Source organism: Varroa jacobsoni, unplaced genomic scaffold (assembly GCF_002532875.2).
Source record: "Varroa jacobsoni isolate VJ856 unplaced genomic scaffold, vjacob_1.0 scaffold_1308, whole genome shotgun sequence".
NCBI lineage: Eukaryota > Metazoa > Arthropoda > Arachnida > Mesostigmata > Varroidae > Varroa > Varroa jacobsoni.
In genome coordinates this window covers 154632-171425 of record NW_019214210.1, presented here as the reverse complement: position 1 = coordinate 171425, position 16794 = coordinate 154632, and the positions used below count along the sequence as shown (strand labels likewise).

The 16794-nt window shown below is 38.9% G+C and overlaps 2 protein-coding genes and 1 long non-coding RNA gene across 4 annotated transcripts in view; 1 reads left to right on the top strand and 2 right to left on the bottom strand.

The window, feature by feature from the left end:
• Positions 1–4423, bottom strand: part of LOC111268678 (tyrosine-protein kinase CSK) — an 18889-nt gene extending 14466 nt beyond the window's left edge. Inside the window, exons 1-2 of the mRNA XM_022847822.2 lie at positions 3776–4423; positions 520–627 (exon numbers count right to left, since the gene is read on the bottom strand). Coding sequence (XP_022703557.1) covers positions 520–627; positions 3776–3793 — 126 coding nt within the window. The 5' untranslated portion in view covers positions 3794–4423. The remainder of the gene's footprint in view (positions 1–519; positions 628–3775) is intronic.
• Positions 4424–4507: 84 nt separating this feature from the next.
• On the top strand, positions 4508–8393 carry Rrp40 (exosome complex component Rrp40). 2 transcript variants are annotated; one of them, XM_022847827.1, is made up of 5 exons: positions 4515–5182; positions 5579–5780; positions 6292–6449; positions 6869–7081; positions 8109–8393. In XM_022847827.1, the coding sequence occupies exons 2-5, from the start codon at positions 5579–5581 to the stop codon at positions 8226–8228; spliced, it is 693 nt and encodes a 230-aa protein (XP_022703562.1). In that variant the 5' UTR covers positions 4515–5182; the 3' UTR covers positions 8229–8393. The 2 variants fall into 2 exon arrangements, with proteins under 2 accessions (XP_086827897.1, XP_022703562.1); XM_086971771.1 differs by lacking the exon at positions 6869–7081 and having other exon boundaries at positions 4508–5182.
• A 1913-nt stretch (positions 8394–10306) lies between these two features.
• Positions 10307–16704, bottom strand: LOC111268685 (uncharacterized). The gene is made up of 2 exons (XR_002685342.2): positions 14918–16704; positions 10307–11173 (listed from the first exon to the last, which is right to left on the bottom strand). It is a non-coding gene; the product is annotated as an uncharacterized LOC111268685 (long non-coding RNA).
• Positions 16705–16794: the final 90 nt, after the last annotated feature.

Sequence of the window (16794 nt, the reverse complement as noted above, 5' to 3'; positions counted from 1 at the left end):
TATATCGTGAGAAACTATTACTACTGAATTGCAGCCAGGATTTGTAAAACCTAAAAGTATTATTTTCAAATTATACTAGCTTTCTGGCCTAGAAGTGCTGACAACGCCTGTTGGGTTTGAGGTAAACAGCATCGGGTAGAAAACATTAGATACATAATCAACCACTCGAATGCAAAATGATTATTTCAAGTAGAAGGGTGGCACTCTTGTTGCTTACAAAGTAACTAGGGTCTTGAGGCTTGCTGACTCACCACCATAAAATGCTGTGGTGACTTCAATGGAAAAAGCAAAGCCAGAGATCAGCGTTGTACAACGTAATCTGCGTCAAAGTAAAATTACTTGATATAAGTACACTGGTATTACAGTAAAACGAGTATTTTCGAAATGTTAGTACATAACAGATTAACCACACACGGTTAAATCTCTGAGCGTGTAATGTCTGACACGAATCGACTTATACGGACGGAGCATTGCAGGAATAAGGAATTAACGCGAACGTACAGGAAAGACATAACTCACCGGAGTAGCAGCCATGATGGTAAGGACATCTCCCTTGGAGAATGTAAGGTCTTCTTCAGAGTTCGCTTTGAAATTGTACCGTGCAATAACCTCCGTTCCAGGACCCCACTGAAACGCAAAACAGCATAGTAAACATCCATTAACACCGTTATTGGTATAACGTACTACGATACATCAAACACAGCCTGCAGCTAGCTCTCTAGTAATAATTTAAACATTAAGGAGCCAAATCAATCACTTATATATAAGCATAATGTAAGCAGTAAGATACATCATCTAGAAAATTACGTAATAGTTCACTAAATACTAAAATTAACATACTATGTGTACACGCAACTAAATCCTTGAATTATCCAATGTGCTCGAGCTTACGGAAAATAACGTTGAAAGCTACCCGATAAGACCCATCGGTGCAGTAAGAATCGTGAATGTACATTTTCGAATCGGACTCTTTAGATGTTCGGCAAGCAGTTGAAGAAAATCAAAGGTTTCAAAGAAGTACCCATCATTACGTGACGAGTTCAACGCCGAATTTTATAAATTACCGACAGGCCTTAAGCTTTGCCTAAACGACAGCCTATTTTAGGTTAGTTATCAAGTAGTTTATATATGTAACGCCTTAAAGGTGCTACGCTGTACCCATAGTAGAGAAAAAAAAAAACAGTAGGAGATAGTAGCTCTTAATAACTTCATGAACGAATCGAATAGTGCAGCTAAAGACAAAGTACTGTGGCGTGATCAGGCCGGATTTATAAAACCGCTACTCTTATTCCAGTGGTGACGCAGTAGATAACGTCTCTGCCCGTGTGACAAATGATGGTCCAGATTAAATCCGAGAATTTGTTTCATGCTGGGAACCAGCTGTCTCAAGTAATGCCTAACGATCCAAGTACCGGACGTAATAAACATAAACAGTTTTCATTAAACATCACTGAATGATTGCCACCAAGGGTAGCCGTTTCGCAATAAGTATAGTTTACGCCGGACGGCGTTAATTGTAGTTAGATAGCAGGTCGAGTTAATCAAAACAAGTAGATGTCTCTAACTATTCGCTCGTAGGAATATCTTCTTTCGAAAGAAAAGATCTTTACGAATACAGCTACGAAAGTTTTAGTGAACCCAAGCCCACTCTGAGGCTTGGAAGTTAACGGAAACTGTTTTTTCGCACCTTCGCTTTGGTTGCATTGCAGGTCCAGGTGTCCAGTTTGATATCATCTGAATGAAAAAATTGTACCTTCTAATCCTTCAGCTAGGCCCCCGATTTGATTTTGGCATAAATAACACTGTCGCGAACTATCGCGAGGCTGTTATTCGAGCGCCTACAAAGATGGGCGACGAAACTCATTCGCTACTAAAAAAACATTTTTTAGTTTTATTATATAGCAGGACTTACAATAGGTTCAATCTTTATTCTTATTATGTTTGACATTTACGTAATCAAGAATAGGTCCTACGATTTTTACGAACGGTTAGCACATTGATAACTAATTTCATTGACTAGCTTATCTATTAGAGTACTCCGTTATTTTATAACTAATTACATATTAAAGTGATAGTTTGCGTTTTATCGAAAATGCGTTGGCAGTAATTTAAAAGCTCAATATACTATAGTTTAATGCGGTATAGATCTTGAAGAGCTCCAAAAAGGAAGCAAGCTACTAAAAATAGCTTTTTATAAATAAGTAACTGGGATTTGAACGACTGCGTTTGGACAAATCGAGGCTTGCCCTATTGCACAGGTCGTGCACTATTAACTTCCTAGGAAATGATTGCTAAATAAATCATATTGGAGCATTAAAAGTCAATATTAGAATATTTTCTATAGGAAAGTTCAGAAACTGAAAGCAATTTCACACCTCTGTCGCAAAATCTACTATATCTACCAATCAAATTTGCGTACTTGGTAGCAGCAAAGGTAACTAAGTGTAAGGAAAATAGGCAGAACCGCCTCGAATAGAATTAAGACACACACCGTCCATCCAAGAATGATTCACAACTATGAAAGAAACCCTTGCTTGTTTGATATATCACGACGCAAAGGCTACAAGACAGAAAATATCCGATTAGCATTGGTTAACACGTACGAAAGGTACACAATAGTGTCAACGGGTAACTTTTGCCATGCTCAAAGAGGCTTCTTAACGCCAAGGAAATTAATATTTGCAATTACTGTATTTTTACTTTTGTAGGGAACATGTAAGCGGAACAGGGGAAGACGGAAGGGAAAAGACACGCTCCCTGGTAGCAGTAGACAATAAGAGAACAAACAGTGGCGAATAATTTAGACCCAACTAGAGACTCACTATAAAATCAAAGGCGGACCAATTAACTGTGATAATGATACTGATAGGCTACCTATCCTCGTTATATACCGTATTTGCCTGCTAATCTTAGGGGCTCATTGTGGTCTAAATTCGAACCCGGGCATAGACACACTTCGTATCCTGCCGGGAGCCAACCGCATGATGGGATGGAAGACTTAAAACAGGGACTAGATTGTTATAAGTAGCTCGGGATAACGTTAGCTAGTTTCTTCAACTTAAATCCGAAATCTCATGTGGTTATTGAACTTGATCGTCTCAGTGTGTCACATTATAGTTTGAGAGCACCAAAGAGTAGTTATTACGTAATTTAACTAACCGTAATAAGAATCGCGTAATGTGCAAATCATATAGGTTTGATAAGCAGATTTCTTACAAGACCAAATGATTGGTCAACCTAAGAGCAAGTTCTATTCGTATGAAGATAAAATGTTAGAACTGTGTTGATCGAGCTCTTCTCTGAAGTTATTGTTTGGATTAAATATATACAAAGTTGGTTGAGGCTGTACTTTATTCTCTGCGTGGGTCACAGTCTCATTCGATATAAAAGCCACTTCCTGACAGTTCTATCTGCAGTTGGCACACCTGTGGTGGGAAGGGGGTGAGGGGTGTATGTGCTGGTCATGCACAGAGAGTTAGCAGAAGTTCATATTGAATGTTGTCATGGGTAACGCATTGGCAAGGGGATGAATTCCATTTTTATAGAAATGTGCAACTGCGCCATCATCATTATCGACGGCATCGCTGGCAGTAGAAACTGTATGACGGTGATAAAGTTGCAACTCCTCGGCTTCAATAGGGCCGCGCCTTCCCATAATAGGTCTAAATCTATCTAGAGATATAGACACACCATGCTAAGGATTAGTTCTAGTCCGATAGTGAATAGTCGATTGATTATAATTAGTCCTCTGCTCTGTTTCTACATCCATACATACCTTAACATTACCCTCCATTATGATTCCGGCACACTCTAGATCCGTTCCTGCACTACACGATTAATTAGCTTCGACCTGGTTTAGCGATACATCATAATGGTAATGATGTCGTTGTTGTTGTTGTTGTTGTTGTCGTCGTCGTCGTCGTCGTCGTCGTTGTTGTTGTTGTTGTTGTTGTTGTTTCGCGTACATCGATGTCTTACCCTGCCGTTACTTGACCAGCTTTATACAGAAGCAATATCAGTAACAGTTTTTGCTCACAACAACACACGCACGCAGAAACACGTAAATGCCAATTGCCATCCACACAGTGGGATAATTATGTAGCAGCACTAGAATTACGAGTTTGCATCAGTCGACAACAAATTACTTAGCCAAACACGACCATTACTAACAGCTATACTACCATTCACCAACACCACAGCAGCAGCAGCAGCAGCAGCAGCAGCAGCAGAATCGGTCGCAGCCAGCTAACCAACAGCAATAGCCTCAACCTCAGCATCACCATCAGCAACAGCAACGGCAGCCCTTAGGGGAACAATGAACATTTGAAGGAATCTTCTTCGTCGTCATCGCCGCCGCCGCCTGCGAGTCGCTAAAATACACAATGGGAAATAGAGAACATGGGGGAGAGGGGGAAACCAGTTAGTAAATATTGAGGCGCCATCTTGATCTGGGCACCACTTCGCACGGGCGAGAAGCTTCAAATGTAAGCTAGTCTAGTTCGACATGGCAAAGCAACTTGTAGTAGGCAGGTGGAGGACAATAAGTAGTTGCTGTGACCCTTCGATGATTAGTACTATTGAATTCAATACAAGGAATTTTCTTTTTTTGATATTGTGGATAACTCTACCGTACACTCGCAGACTAATTTTCACAATACTTTCTACAAGAACTATGCAGTTTTTACTTCAATTTGTTGATTGTTCTTTCACCTAAGTATAGTGATTATGATGAACGATAAGAATTTACTGCTCTATCCTATGGAAAGGTAAAAATGAGTCATTAAAAATCTCCAATGGAAGAGGATTTAATATGCCCACACTAGAGAAAAGTGCGGATTTTTTTATCAAAACAGGTCCAATTGAAACTGTTGTACTTCATTCTATTGGTCCACTACACTTTACGCTACTGTTCCTTTCAACTATTGTTATTCGAAGATCTGCCTTCTATGCCGGCCAGCGAATGAATTGTCTTGCTCAGAGGAATCGAACTGCATAGAATTTGCTTTATACCAACAGCAAAAAGGCGACACAAATCTATATAGAATTTTCTTTATACTCGAATTGTTTGCTACTTTATGGAATTACTTTTATTTAGTAACACTACTGATCACTTAGTATAGCTAAAGACCGGCAAGTTTAGTGTGTACGGTGGCAGTTCTACCGAATTAAACGAACTCAAAAGGTGAGAAATCTTTTTTCGTAGTGTTAGGATATCGTATTTATTAGACGTTATATATATGTTACTATAAACTTAACCAGAGAAAACGATGTCTTATAATCATTTTTTAATCAAGTTAACGGTGTTCGTGATGAAGGCAATGTGAATTTTAATTTTGAAATCCGACTAGAAAAAATCCAGTAACCCGAAGGGTACAATATATGTTAAATCACCCGCATACATTCACGATACATGAAAAACAATCTTTGTTTGTTAGAAAAAGGAAAAATTGATTTTTTCAAGATATTGGAAGTAGTAAGTGACGCCTCCAAAGAGTACTAACAAATGTTTTTGAATTTAATTTTCGTAAATCTATTCGGTGAGAAATACTCCGTACTGATGTAACGTTTGCTAATTCAGATGTCATCATCAACGGGACTAATTGCTAACCCAGGAGACGAAATTAAAGTAGATCAGACACATAGCTACGTCATCCTGGGCCCAGGACTTCTTCAGGATGGTCCCAAGCGAGTGGTAGCCACACGCGCCGGCATTTTACATTTCAAAAAGCCCCATACATACTGGCTAGAAAGTCATGTAAAAAAATATTGGCCTGCAAGAGGTATGCATTATTCTCTACTGTACCAAAGTACTTTTTTTCAGATAGCATCGGCTGATTTGAGAGCAGTATACATGTAAGGAACAAGTAGTTAGGTGGGTGGGCGTTTGGTAAATTTAAATTTTTTTCCCACCGTTTCGCCATGTTTCTATAGAGCGTTACGCCAAATGTACTGAGAGATTTTGCATTGTCCAATGCAACATAAATACACTCGGGAAAGACGACGCGACATTTTACGTCGCTATAGTACGTTACACAGTTGCGAAACGAGTTTATTGTTCTTTACTACAAATAGTTTCATTTTTTGGGCTAGTTTGAGCTAAACTGGGTTAGAGGGGTGGCGCAGAGTCAACGCCACGGTAACCATTTCGTTCCCAACCTTCGAATCCATGCAGCCGTGTATTTTCAGATGTTTCATTAACTATTATTACTATTATCAGTATTAATGTCCTTCGAGCAGTTTGGGATGGTTGAAGTGAAACTTTTTTGAGAGTTTTTGTTTGTTCTCGCTTAGGTGATTGCGTTATTGGTTGCATCCTCCAAAAGGTCGGCGACAACTTTCGTGTCAATATTTGGGGTCCCGAACCTGCAACATTATCGGCATTTGCATTTGAAGGAGCCACAAAAAGGAATAGACCGAATCTTAAACCAGGAGACCTCTTGTACTGTCAGGTGAAGTGGCCGAGCTTGGACGTTTAAGTATTCAAATTGTATAAAAATGAGCATTAACCCAGAACGAAGGATACAAAGCACTGGGAAACTATGTGAAAACCCATAAAATATTAGTGGACCCTTTATAACATGCCCGTCGATGATCACTTCGTAGATTTGTTTACGAAGATTCCATACACATTTGAAACCCCTCGGTACCAAAGCTAAATCGGAACGAATTTTGTTAACATCTCGGCTCTATTTATTTAAATATATGTAATATTATCATTCTCCACTAATTTCAAGGGTGCACATACCTGTTAGCCGTAAATGCCATATTAAAAATTACTTAGCAAGTATGGGACCAGCAGTTTGGAAAATTATACTACTTTATTATATGTTGGGTAATTAGCTGACAGAATTTTATTTACCTACTTTAGATAATATCTGCACATACAGCAATGGAAGCTGAGGTGGTTTGCGTTAACTCATATGGTCGCAGAGGGTCGTTAGGTGTTCTTGAATCAGATACTTCGACACTCATTACTCTTCCACTCGAAGTGATTCATATGCTTTTGTCTAAGGAATGCCCACTGCTAACGACGCTTGGAAAGAAAATACAGTACGAATTAGCTATTGGACAGAACGGAAAGGTAAATTAACTGTTAATTAAGAAATTCTAGTCTCGTATTACTGAATTTACTGGGCCTATTATTCTGGTACAGCGTATATAAACGTAGCTATTTACTATTGCTGTCTGATCTCGTTAAAGTTTGTCGTCCTATCAACGTATCATTAGTTAGACATGTAAGTAACGGTATTCATATTGGCGTTTAAGGCGAAGATCGAAGAACAATCAATTAAAGTAAAACTATGAAGAGTATTATTTGATGATGCCCTTAGGGGCGCAGCTCACCATTGCCTTGAAAAAAATGAAGCGTCGTTTTGCTTGGCTCTGCTCGTCATTTCAAAAGCTTTATAGAAGCCATGTTATGCCCCTCGTTGCACGATACTGTTTGTTCCCATTAATTTTCGTAATGGACACTGGACTCGATATTTAAACTCTTAGATGCCGACTGAAAGACTTCACACTTTTCAAGTGGACTTTTTAGAAATGTATAGGCTATTTTTTAGTCGAGAATGTATTGAGTATGGAGTACCCGATATACATACCATTACAAAGCAAATACATTATATCATTCATGGTCTTCGAGGTATCTATAGCCTAGAAGTTCGAAGGTTATTATATTAATTGTGTTCTGAACCGCAAAAGCAATGTGAAATGAAACGCGAAAAAAAAAGTTAGCATCATTAAGCCTTTGGTGTTCGTCTGACACATGAACAAAATGGTACTTCTAGAATGGTACTTCAATCAGTTTGTCACAAATTTTTCAGCGACTGGAGAAATATTTTCATCTAAAGAAATTATTTGTATAAATTAGGAAACAGAAGTAATAACCTAGTAATAGTTATAATAATTTTAATAATATGTTCAAGTACAATTTGCGGTAGCAAACACTTGGGCTGCTTTGTAGCACAGCCTGTAATATATGTTCACAAGGATATAAGGCAGAGTTCCACCATATTACTTGCGAAATTCGTCTAATATTATTATAATTATCCTAACAACTCCTAAAAATACTCTACTAAAAGGTCTTAAATCGATTCCTGTTATTTCAGGTATGGGTGAACGGTAGTACCATTGAGAAGACGATGCAAATCTGCACAGCCCTAAAGGCTTGTACAAAACTAAGTATTGCGCAAATTCGTGACATGTGCCAAAGAATAGCTGGAAGTTGAGGTGATGCTGCTGCCATAATTGGTATATGAAAACAAGAATAGTCGTTGAACTAATCATAATTGAAACACTCGTAATTGACTAGCATGTGAAAGGAAAAAAAAGTGTCACTGTTGTACTTATCTGTACATACTCGTTGTGAATAAAGTTACCTCAAGCCACTGGTACGAGGGTGTTTATATTTAATATTTCCAAATGTAATTAGCAGTGATTCATAGTCACAGACACGGTACCCATAACCCAATTCCTCTGTTTTTGCTATAAGTGCGATAATCTTCGTGTACGAGCTAGTTCATATTGCTAACCAGCTAGCTTCGTACCATGTACATTTTTAAGAAGCTGTGATGCAAGCTACCGGTACTTGTTTTTTCCTTTGTCACGGAATTTATTTAACGTAGATGATAGTATAAGGAACCAGACCTATAGGACAAGGAGCCTTTCGCTAATATCTGTGTTCTTGCAAAAGCTATGGGCACAGCTTATTAGCATGACGCTATAACCGTCCTGAATCATGACTCTTTTTATCTCAGATTTGTTTAGGTCTACAATCAACAGTATCCGAATCAGGCCAAAATCGTCATCGTTAAGTCCAAGGGTAGAAATGCGGAAATGTACAACTATTTGTGATATTCTAATTAGGGTTCTGTTGAAAATCAGTAATAATCATTCCAGAGTATTAATGTATTATACATTATACTAGCATCCTGACGTTTGTGCAGCCAAGGATAACGTTGGGAGCATGTAAACTCGTTTCACAACATACATATCATTGTTCGATATTAGCTGATGTATTTGGCAAATCATGCTTGCGGAAAACAATGACTGGCGTTATTGCTGCGTAAGATGCACCTGTACATTTGGATATCTGATATTATTTATTACTGATTCCAGTGTCTGCTAGCCAAAATTTAATGTGAGTGCCATTTTATAAATTTCGTTTAAAAGCGCTTATGCGTGATCTTAATGATCTCCGGTGACTGTAGACTGTGGTCAAAATTGCAAGTAATTTATTGGTACCATTGAGTGTCGAAAAGCATTAAAATGGTGGTTTTTACGCCATGTTAGAACAAACCATCGGTGTCTTACTCGAATATAGAGTGTAATTATAACACGTTTGCCAGACCAGTTCCTTGGTTTCAGGCCATTATGAGATGCAATATGATTTCATCAGATTGCAGCTTTATATTCGACAAGCGGTCTGATACCGCCTAATAAAAGGCGGAGTTTTTATTGAACGCCCTTTTTAAAGACACCAGTAATCTAACACAACCTAGGAGCAACCACCTACTTCATAATAGAAAGCATTAATTGTTATATCACGGATATGTTTCAAGGTGCATTGCTGTCTGTGGTTAGATGACGTCAAAGCATAAGCTTTTAGTCGTTATTCTTTAAAAGTATAAACGATGACACCTTCGCTTTATATCCAAGAGCCCCTGATTCCAAATATACATGAAAAAAATACTAGTAGTAAGCGCTATCAACGGAAAGCCGTTGCCCCCTTTCCCTGAATATAGCGATACGCCTCTCCAACATCGAGCCTGCATCGATGACCTCGTATAGCATAAGGAGGCATATAAGCTACCGAGGGCACTGAGCCTGCATATATCGATATATTTCCCATCATTGTACGTCTCTATTCGTTGAGGATTTCCAACGTCACTCTGAGCAAAAACACCCTCCTACCTAGAATGCATCCGACAACAAGAGAGACGAACGTCTTAGGTTGACCAAAGGCTCTTTTTTACGAAACATGCAAAGAGTCACATAGAAAAAACCGATATGTGGTAATCCGCCGTGCAGCGCATGGCTTGTACGCTAATGAGTCGTACAATTAGTCTATGTTCGCTCCGGAAGCCTCTGTGACAACATCACGCGAGCTCAGGTCCAAAAACGTCTTCTCTTAATAACGTGACACACAGAAGAATGGCGCAGCCGTATCGTTTTTGCTGTATTTTATTGTTTACAAAAGTGATAAACAATTATGTGAGAGCCTAAGCACTGAAGCTGTAGTAGGTGTAGTAGAACAGCTAATGCTAATTAAAGGAGCTTAAGAAAACTGAAATGACAAAAGGACAGAGACTATGAAAACATACGAAACGTTTATTTAAATAAAACAAATTCGATTTTTTTCATTCGTACGGCCCAATCTGCATGGATTTGTGCTCCTTCCTAACAGCAGGATCACCAGTTCGACTGTAGCCCAACAGATCTACGGTACGGCATGATAGCCAGTCAAGCAACACATCCGTTGGTCTACATCGTACCATAATTCTGTTGTTCATAATCCTCTCGTACATTGTCTCTATTTTTTTGCTAACGCTTATAAATGTCCACATGGCTTTTGTTTGTTCGTGCGTGCTTGCTTGCTTGCTATGGCAACATACTCAATGAAATGCGGGTTAAGCATCCAGATTACGTCGCCCTTAACTTGAACTGTGCAATATCTATAATATATATATTGGTATAAACCACATGCGTTCACCACGACTTGAAACAGAAGTGTGTCTAGACGAGAATTTACAAGTTCCGGGTATCTTGTTGTGTTGTCGTCATTAATAATTATAGTAATGATATAAATTAATCTAATTTCTCAGTAAACGTGTGCAAAATAGTATTTTAAATAGTAGTAGCGATTGTTTGTTTAATCACACTTGCTATATATATATATATATATATATATGCTGTTGATGGTCGTCAAAGTTGTATTGAATATAGTAGTAAAAAGAAAGATTAAGATTAGGGTGTGCATTTTGTTGAACTTTCGTTAGCAACGAGTATTCTAAGTTGAAGAAAGCCTCGGCTCATACATATATGTATACTAGTAGTGCGTTAAAATTGGAGAAAACTTTGGCGAGCTGTTTGTCGCAACGGGCATGCGTTCATTAATAAAAGCCCGTCGTTTTCAGAATCTGAGCGAAGATCACCGATTATTTTATTTTTATACCTGCAAGAAAAACAAAACCTCATCAATATTAAAAATTTCATATTTTGTCTAAAATCGATATGGTTGCAGGTTATACCCAGTTTTTATGTGGCCCTCAAAATGTCTAAAAAAATTCTCATGAAGCAGATCGAAAAATCCTCTATGGGGTTTAAATTTAAGAGCTTTAAAGTTCATCGAAATAGCTAATAGCAAGCTTCTGATGCGGAAATAAGGGTCGTTTTAAAAAGGAGAATATCAGCTAATAATTGGGCTGTAGGTATGAGCTCGAACGGTTTACCTTTTTACACCACCTGAATCTCTTGGGCGTCCTTGCATTCGCAGGATATTTGGTCTGCTATCAGGCCAAAAATTAATTACGTTTTTTATATCTTTTTTTTTCTGTATAATCTATTTAAGCGACACCTCAGCCTGTTTACACCAACTAACATTGCTTGTTACACGGCTACTTTTTAAAAACTATCGTTGGATTAAGGAAGGAAAATTTTAGAATGACTAGTAAAAGGTTCACGTCCTGAAATGAAGCCGTAATTGCAGTAGATGATGGTTATATGAAATAAATATATCATAGTCAGGGAAGACGCTCTTAGCATACGCGAAAATGTTGTCGGAACATTTGTTTTTGTTATCATAGAGCCTTTTAAGCAAAGCATAAGAAAAATACTCAATTTAGATGCGTCACCCTATATCTGCATATGTATGTATATATGATTTTTGTAAAAAAAACTTCTTTGTATTTTGCAATTTTGTTCCGGCAAAGGCACAGATGCTCCTCAGGCCCATACAAAATTGTCCTATTTATGGTCAAGATGCGGAGAAACGAAAGTTAGCTCTGTCGTTCTCATTCTGGAAATTTCGATGTGAAAAGTGCTCGACCTAGTGGCGGACCAATACCGGAAGAAGTTGATTTCGGTTAAGCAATACCGCCACGTGAGTAGCCATTACATTGCTAAGGAACTCAACATTCACCATAAAACAGTTTCGCCCATGAGAAAAAAGCTCCACGTTTGGGTGCGATACGAATTGGTACAAAAAAAAGTGCCACAGAAACGCCACAGAGTAGGGCTATTTGTATCGTAGCGGTTGATCATGAGCGATGAAAAACGGACCTTATACGACAGTAACATGCATATGGAAAAAATCTTCCATAATCCGTGATGAAGCTTGAACTCACGTCGAAGAGGTAAAAATCTATGTGTTCAGTGGGATTGGAACGGAATCGTGAATTATGAACTGCTGCCTTCCGACAAAATCATCGGTCCAGATTTTTACTGCTAACACCAAATTCGTTTACAGCAATCCAGTAAATAAAAAAAAAAAAAAAAACCAACCGGCACGAGTGACAGAAACAGTGTCGTTCTCTACCATGACAATGCTAAACAACATAAACGTTAAGGTACTCTACGAAAATTCAATAGGAAACTTTAATCTATCCGCTGTATAGCCTGGACCTTGCACCATCAGGCTATCAGCTGTTTTGATTTTCGCAGAACTTTCACCAATCATCATGTATCAACGGCTTTCGAACTGCGAAGCATACTGTGGTCGTATATCTACAGGTTTAGCTATGTGCGTGGTGCTCCTTCTATGTTGTTTGCAGTCGGATATTACGAGTGCATAAACTTCATGGATATATCATATTGATCATTCAAATAAAGATGATGCTGATGGGCTGCTCTATCAGCGAGAGCAACATATATCAAACATGCTTCATGCACTGCCTCTCCTTCATCCAGCGTCTTACGAGGATTGAGATGCATCCCAGAAATGATTGCTTTTGGAAATCAGACACTTACCGCTTACATACCAAAAATGTATATCATATTTTCCAACATTAACTTCGTAAGATCAATGTTAGAGGCTGGGATTTTGGTTCCGCGCTGGTGAGCTAGTGTCAGTCGTAAATAATCATTGCAACTACATAGTTTGTGCGCTAAAAAAGGATTATTGAATGATCGTTATAAAAGTATTGTTTTCATTGTTATACCGATAGCAAATGCAACCTTGATTTCATTACGCTACAAATGTTTGTGCTAAAAAGCGTCAAAGCGCCAGTGTCCCTTAAGTAGACTATAAGATACTGACTACGATACTATAAGAAAGCTTTTGATGTCTAATAACAAATATTTTTATATTATTTTAAAAAATCAAATTACAATATTGGGGATAAAAGAACGAAAAATATCGCCCGAGAATAGAAGAGCCCTGTAAACAACTCACGTTTGTAGCCACTCGCTGAACATAGCCAATACGTTTTGCGGGGGTCGTAGAGAGGCAAAGTAAAGCATCGGATTGACTTATGATATTTTCGTTTCAAGAAAACTTCATAAGTACAACATACGTATGCACAGCTACTGAGTATTTAATTAGGATTGCCTTAAAGCATTTGGCCGTGCTGTAGGGGTTACGCTGGTTAGGTGCTTACACACCTAATAAACGCTATTTGACATAATAAGAGGTAACTGTGAAAAATTCATTTGCACTTACAAACCTAAGCATTGCAAAAGCGTTAAAAAAAAACAAGGAGAACCTGGTATCCATACGGTGCATTACTCCTTACCTATTAGTATCATTATTTTAGTATTAAATAATAGGCAATCCCATTTCTAGGCGTATGGAAGATTAGATACAATACATCAAAGCGAAAAACGGTACCTTATGTACTCAAACACGCTCAAAATCGCCAGCCAATCCTTCGCAAAAGAGAATTGAAAAGATCATCATGAAATCTAATTGACCATTGTTTTAAGGCTTAAAATGAACATTTTGTAGCGAGTAATAAGCAAGGAAGTTAGATTGCTATAGCGGACGTTGTAAAAAATATTGCCAAACGGTGCGTTTAGTAGGAGATTGCAGATTTGTATATATCCATTCAATTAGCTTGGTCATCTTTCTGGCGAGTGTTATGATAGATAGATTAATACAATATATTTATTATCTCATTAGTTATTTTGTTTTTCTATAATTATGCAGTCGTAAGCCTTGAAATAGCATCGGTAAAATTTCCGTAGAGCTACATCGCACGGTGACGCATATCGGTTTTATAGCAGATTATAGTTTAGATAGGACATACGCTAGGAAAGCTTTCCTTTCCTTTTCCCTTAGTCAAACAAAGGATTGTATTTGCTAGATTCAATATTTCAAGATTAGTCTACAGACGCTGTACAGTTGCTCTTCGCATCTCACGATGTGTCTCATCCTACTCTGATAGACACCTTGCGTTTTCTCGTGCTGCGGTTTCAGCATTCGTTCCCGTTAATCGCGCCGGTGTTTGCGTGGCATTGATGCAGCCGAAAATGTTTCTTCTAAGCGTGAGATTTTGTTTTTACATAATTGCACTTAATACTCTAAACGAAATGATAACCAGTCCGATCACCTAATCTAGGGTCCGACTTCTGCGTTTTGGCAGTTCTAGGGATCACTCAGCAGATACTTTAAACAGAACTTTAAAGTTACGCGTTTCATTTGAACGCAGTAGAAACACAAGTCCTTTCATTACGCGGCTATCAGGTATAGACGTTGAAATCTGCACTGACTTGGATTGATTAGATGCATACAGAGGAACGTATCTCTTAGCGTAGTCTATAGCCACCGTACGCTAATATGACGTTATCATTGTGTTTTATGATAGCACGTTCGTACGTGCTATCTTTATAGTCACAAAGTCAATTAAATCGGTTACGTCTATTAGACAGACGAGATTTCGTACGCTTACTTTTGCCTACACACAAACAAAATGATTCTTACCTCGGTAAACACGGCAATAACGCGTCCTACTTGTCTTGAGCCACTTCCTTTCTCGCCTGCACATATCAAGAATCGTCTTTTTGTTTTGTTTATATTCTTCATGAATTTAGTGAAACCGTAGGAGACAGAAAACTGAGTCGCAAGAGATTTGTTAGGGATAGTTGTAGTCACCCTGTATTAATTTTAATGGTGCTTAATTAATCAAAGGTTAGCCTAATAGTTAGTTCCGTCTCATTTAATTTAGCTGCAATGCTTGTTTTATCTAGCAAAGGACTACATTTAATTCAATTAGAATACTAGCGGAAGTCAACAAAACCGCTGCACACACATAAGATTTTCATCTTATAAATTATATACAGGCACTTCCAGAACCGACGGAAAGTTAAGGGCGCCCGATCAACGAGTATAACATTGTCCACTGACTCTTTCTTCATGATGAGCCTTCAACCTGTTTCGCTGCTGATGTCGCAGTAGAATTTATTGGTCAAACTATTTCCTTCACCGGCTGTTCATGCAAGCTAGGACCGGACCTGCTTTTTCTATCGTATTTCTATCGGCTCAGGTAGTGCGCTTTCGTCTTTTTTTTTTTTTTTTTTGATGGCCGACGACGAAAGCGTGTGCCGCTGACAAACTGTTTGGAAGAAAGAGTTCGCATATCAGGCCGTTTCCTATTCGAACAGAAGTTGCAGCGGTGACTATCAGATGACAAATGGGATCTTTCCTTAATTTTCTTTTTCATCTGTTTTCTGGTAAACGGTAGCAAACGATGAAAAAGCGATCCCCTATTTCGGTTTCAGGCATTTCGTTACCAGTACCACTGTGCCGTTGTGAGTATTCGGTGGATCGATTTGAATCATGAAGCGACGTTGCAAATTGTCGGACAGCCGTTTCAGTTAGCAGAGCTTCCCGATCAATTTACCGCCTCCCTCTCAAATGAACAGAACGAATCCGTTGGAAATAGGCGCCGTCTATGCTGCTTGTTTCGACTGTCATCGGAAAGTCAGCCGGACTGATCGGACCGACACAGAGTGGTCCATCGTGATGCCATGAAACATCGAGGAGCTGCCGATTGGACCGAATAAGAGGCCCGACCCACGGCGGGCCACATCTACAGCATGCAATAATAGGGGTGCAATCGTTGCTTTTACTCCTCTTGCCTTGTCTTTACGACCACGACGACGACGACGACTTGTATTACCCTGCTCTGCCCTGCTTTTCGTCCACATCGTTCGTTTGTTCATAATCCGTATTACTTTGTCATCGGCGAGCTTCGCGCTCATCGACTCTCTCCCATTTTTGCCACCGGCCGCTTTGTCAAATGATATTTCCGGGACACTAGTAAGCGGCGTTTACATCTTCGATAAATACATACGACGTCATTTTCGTGTCCAGTTGACTTAAGCTAATACGACGCGCGAGTACCTACCCATAGACATCGAGACATTATTTGCAGGAAGTAAGAAAGGAAGCATAATTTGATGCTTTACATGAAACGGTTTCCGTTACAGGGATGTGGGAAGGGCAAGTATTGTTTGCTGTCACGAGGCGCCAACTGCGTATCTGTTATATATTGAAACAACTTGATGCAGGGGCTATTATAGTTATGCTCCTCTCTGTCAGTCCAGAGAGAGAGAGAGAGAGCGAGAGCGAGAGCGAGAGTGAAGGGGAGCGAGCGAGAAACAGATCATGGCTCTGCTTCAAGCAGGCTAGCCCCACCAGCACCGTTCTCAAACCTTACTGCGATGTCTAAGCACTAATTCGAAATCTGGCGCTAATTACAAATATCAATAGAGTATAGTCAATTATTTGTAATGTTTACAAACCTGTCTCAGTAGCTTTGAAATGATTTAATAAATCATTCATTTGGCTTTAACAAC

Coding starts and splice junctions, on each gene's coding strand:
- Rrp40 (XM_022847827.1), top strand. CDS start 5,579: ATGTCATCATCAACGGGACTAATTGCTAACCCAGGAGACGAAATTAAA. Junction 5,781..6,291: donor AAAATATTGGCCTGCAAGAG/GTATGCATTATT, acceptor GTTCTCGCTTAG/GTGATTGCGTTATTGGTTGC. Junction 6,450..6,868: donor GAGACCTCTTGTACTGTCAG/GTGAAGTGGCCG, acceptor TACCTACTTTAG/ATAATATCTGCACATACAGC.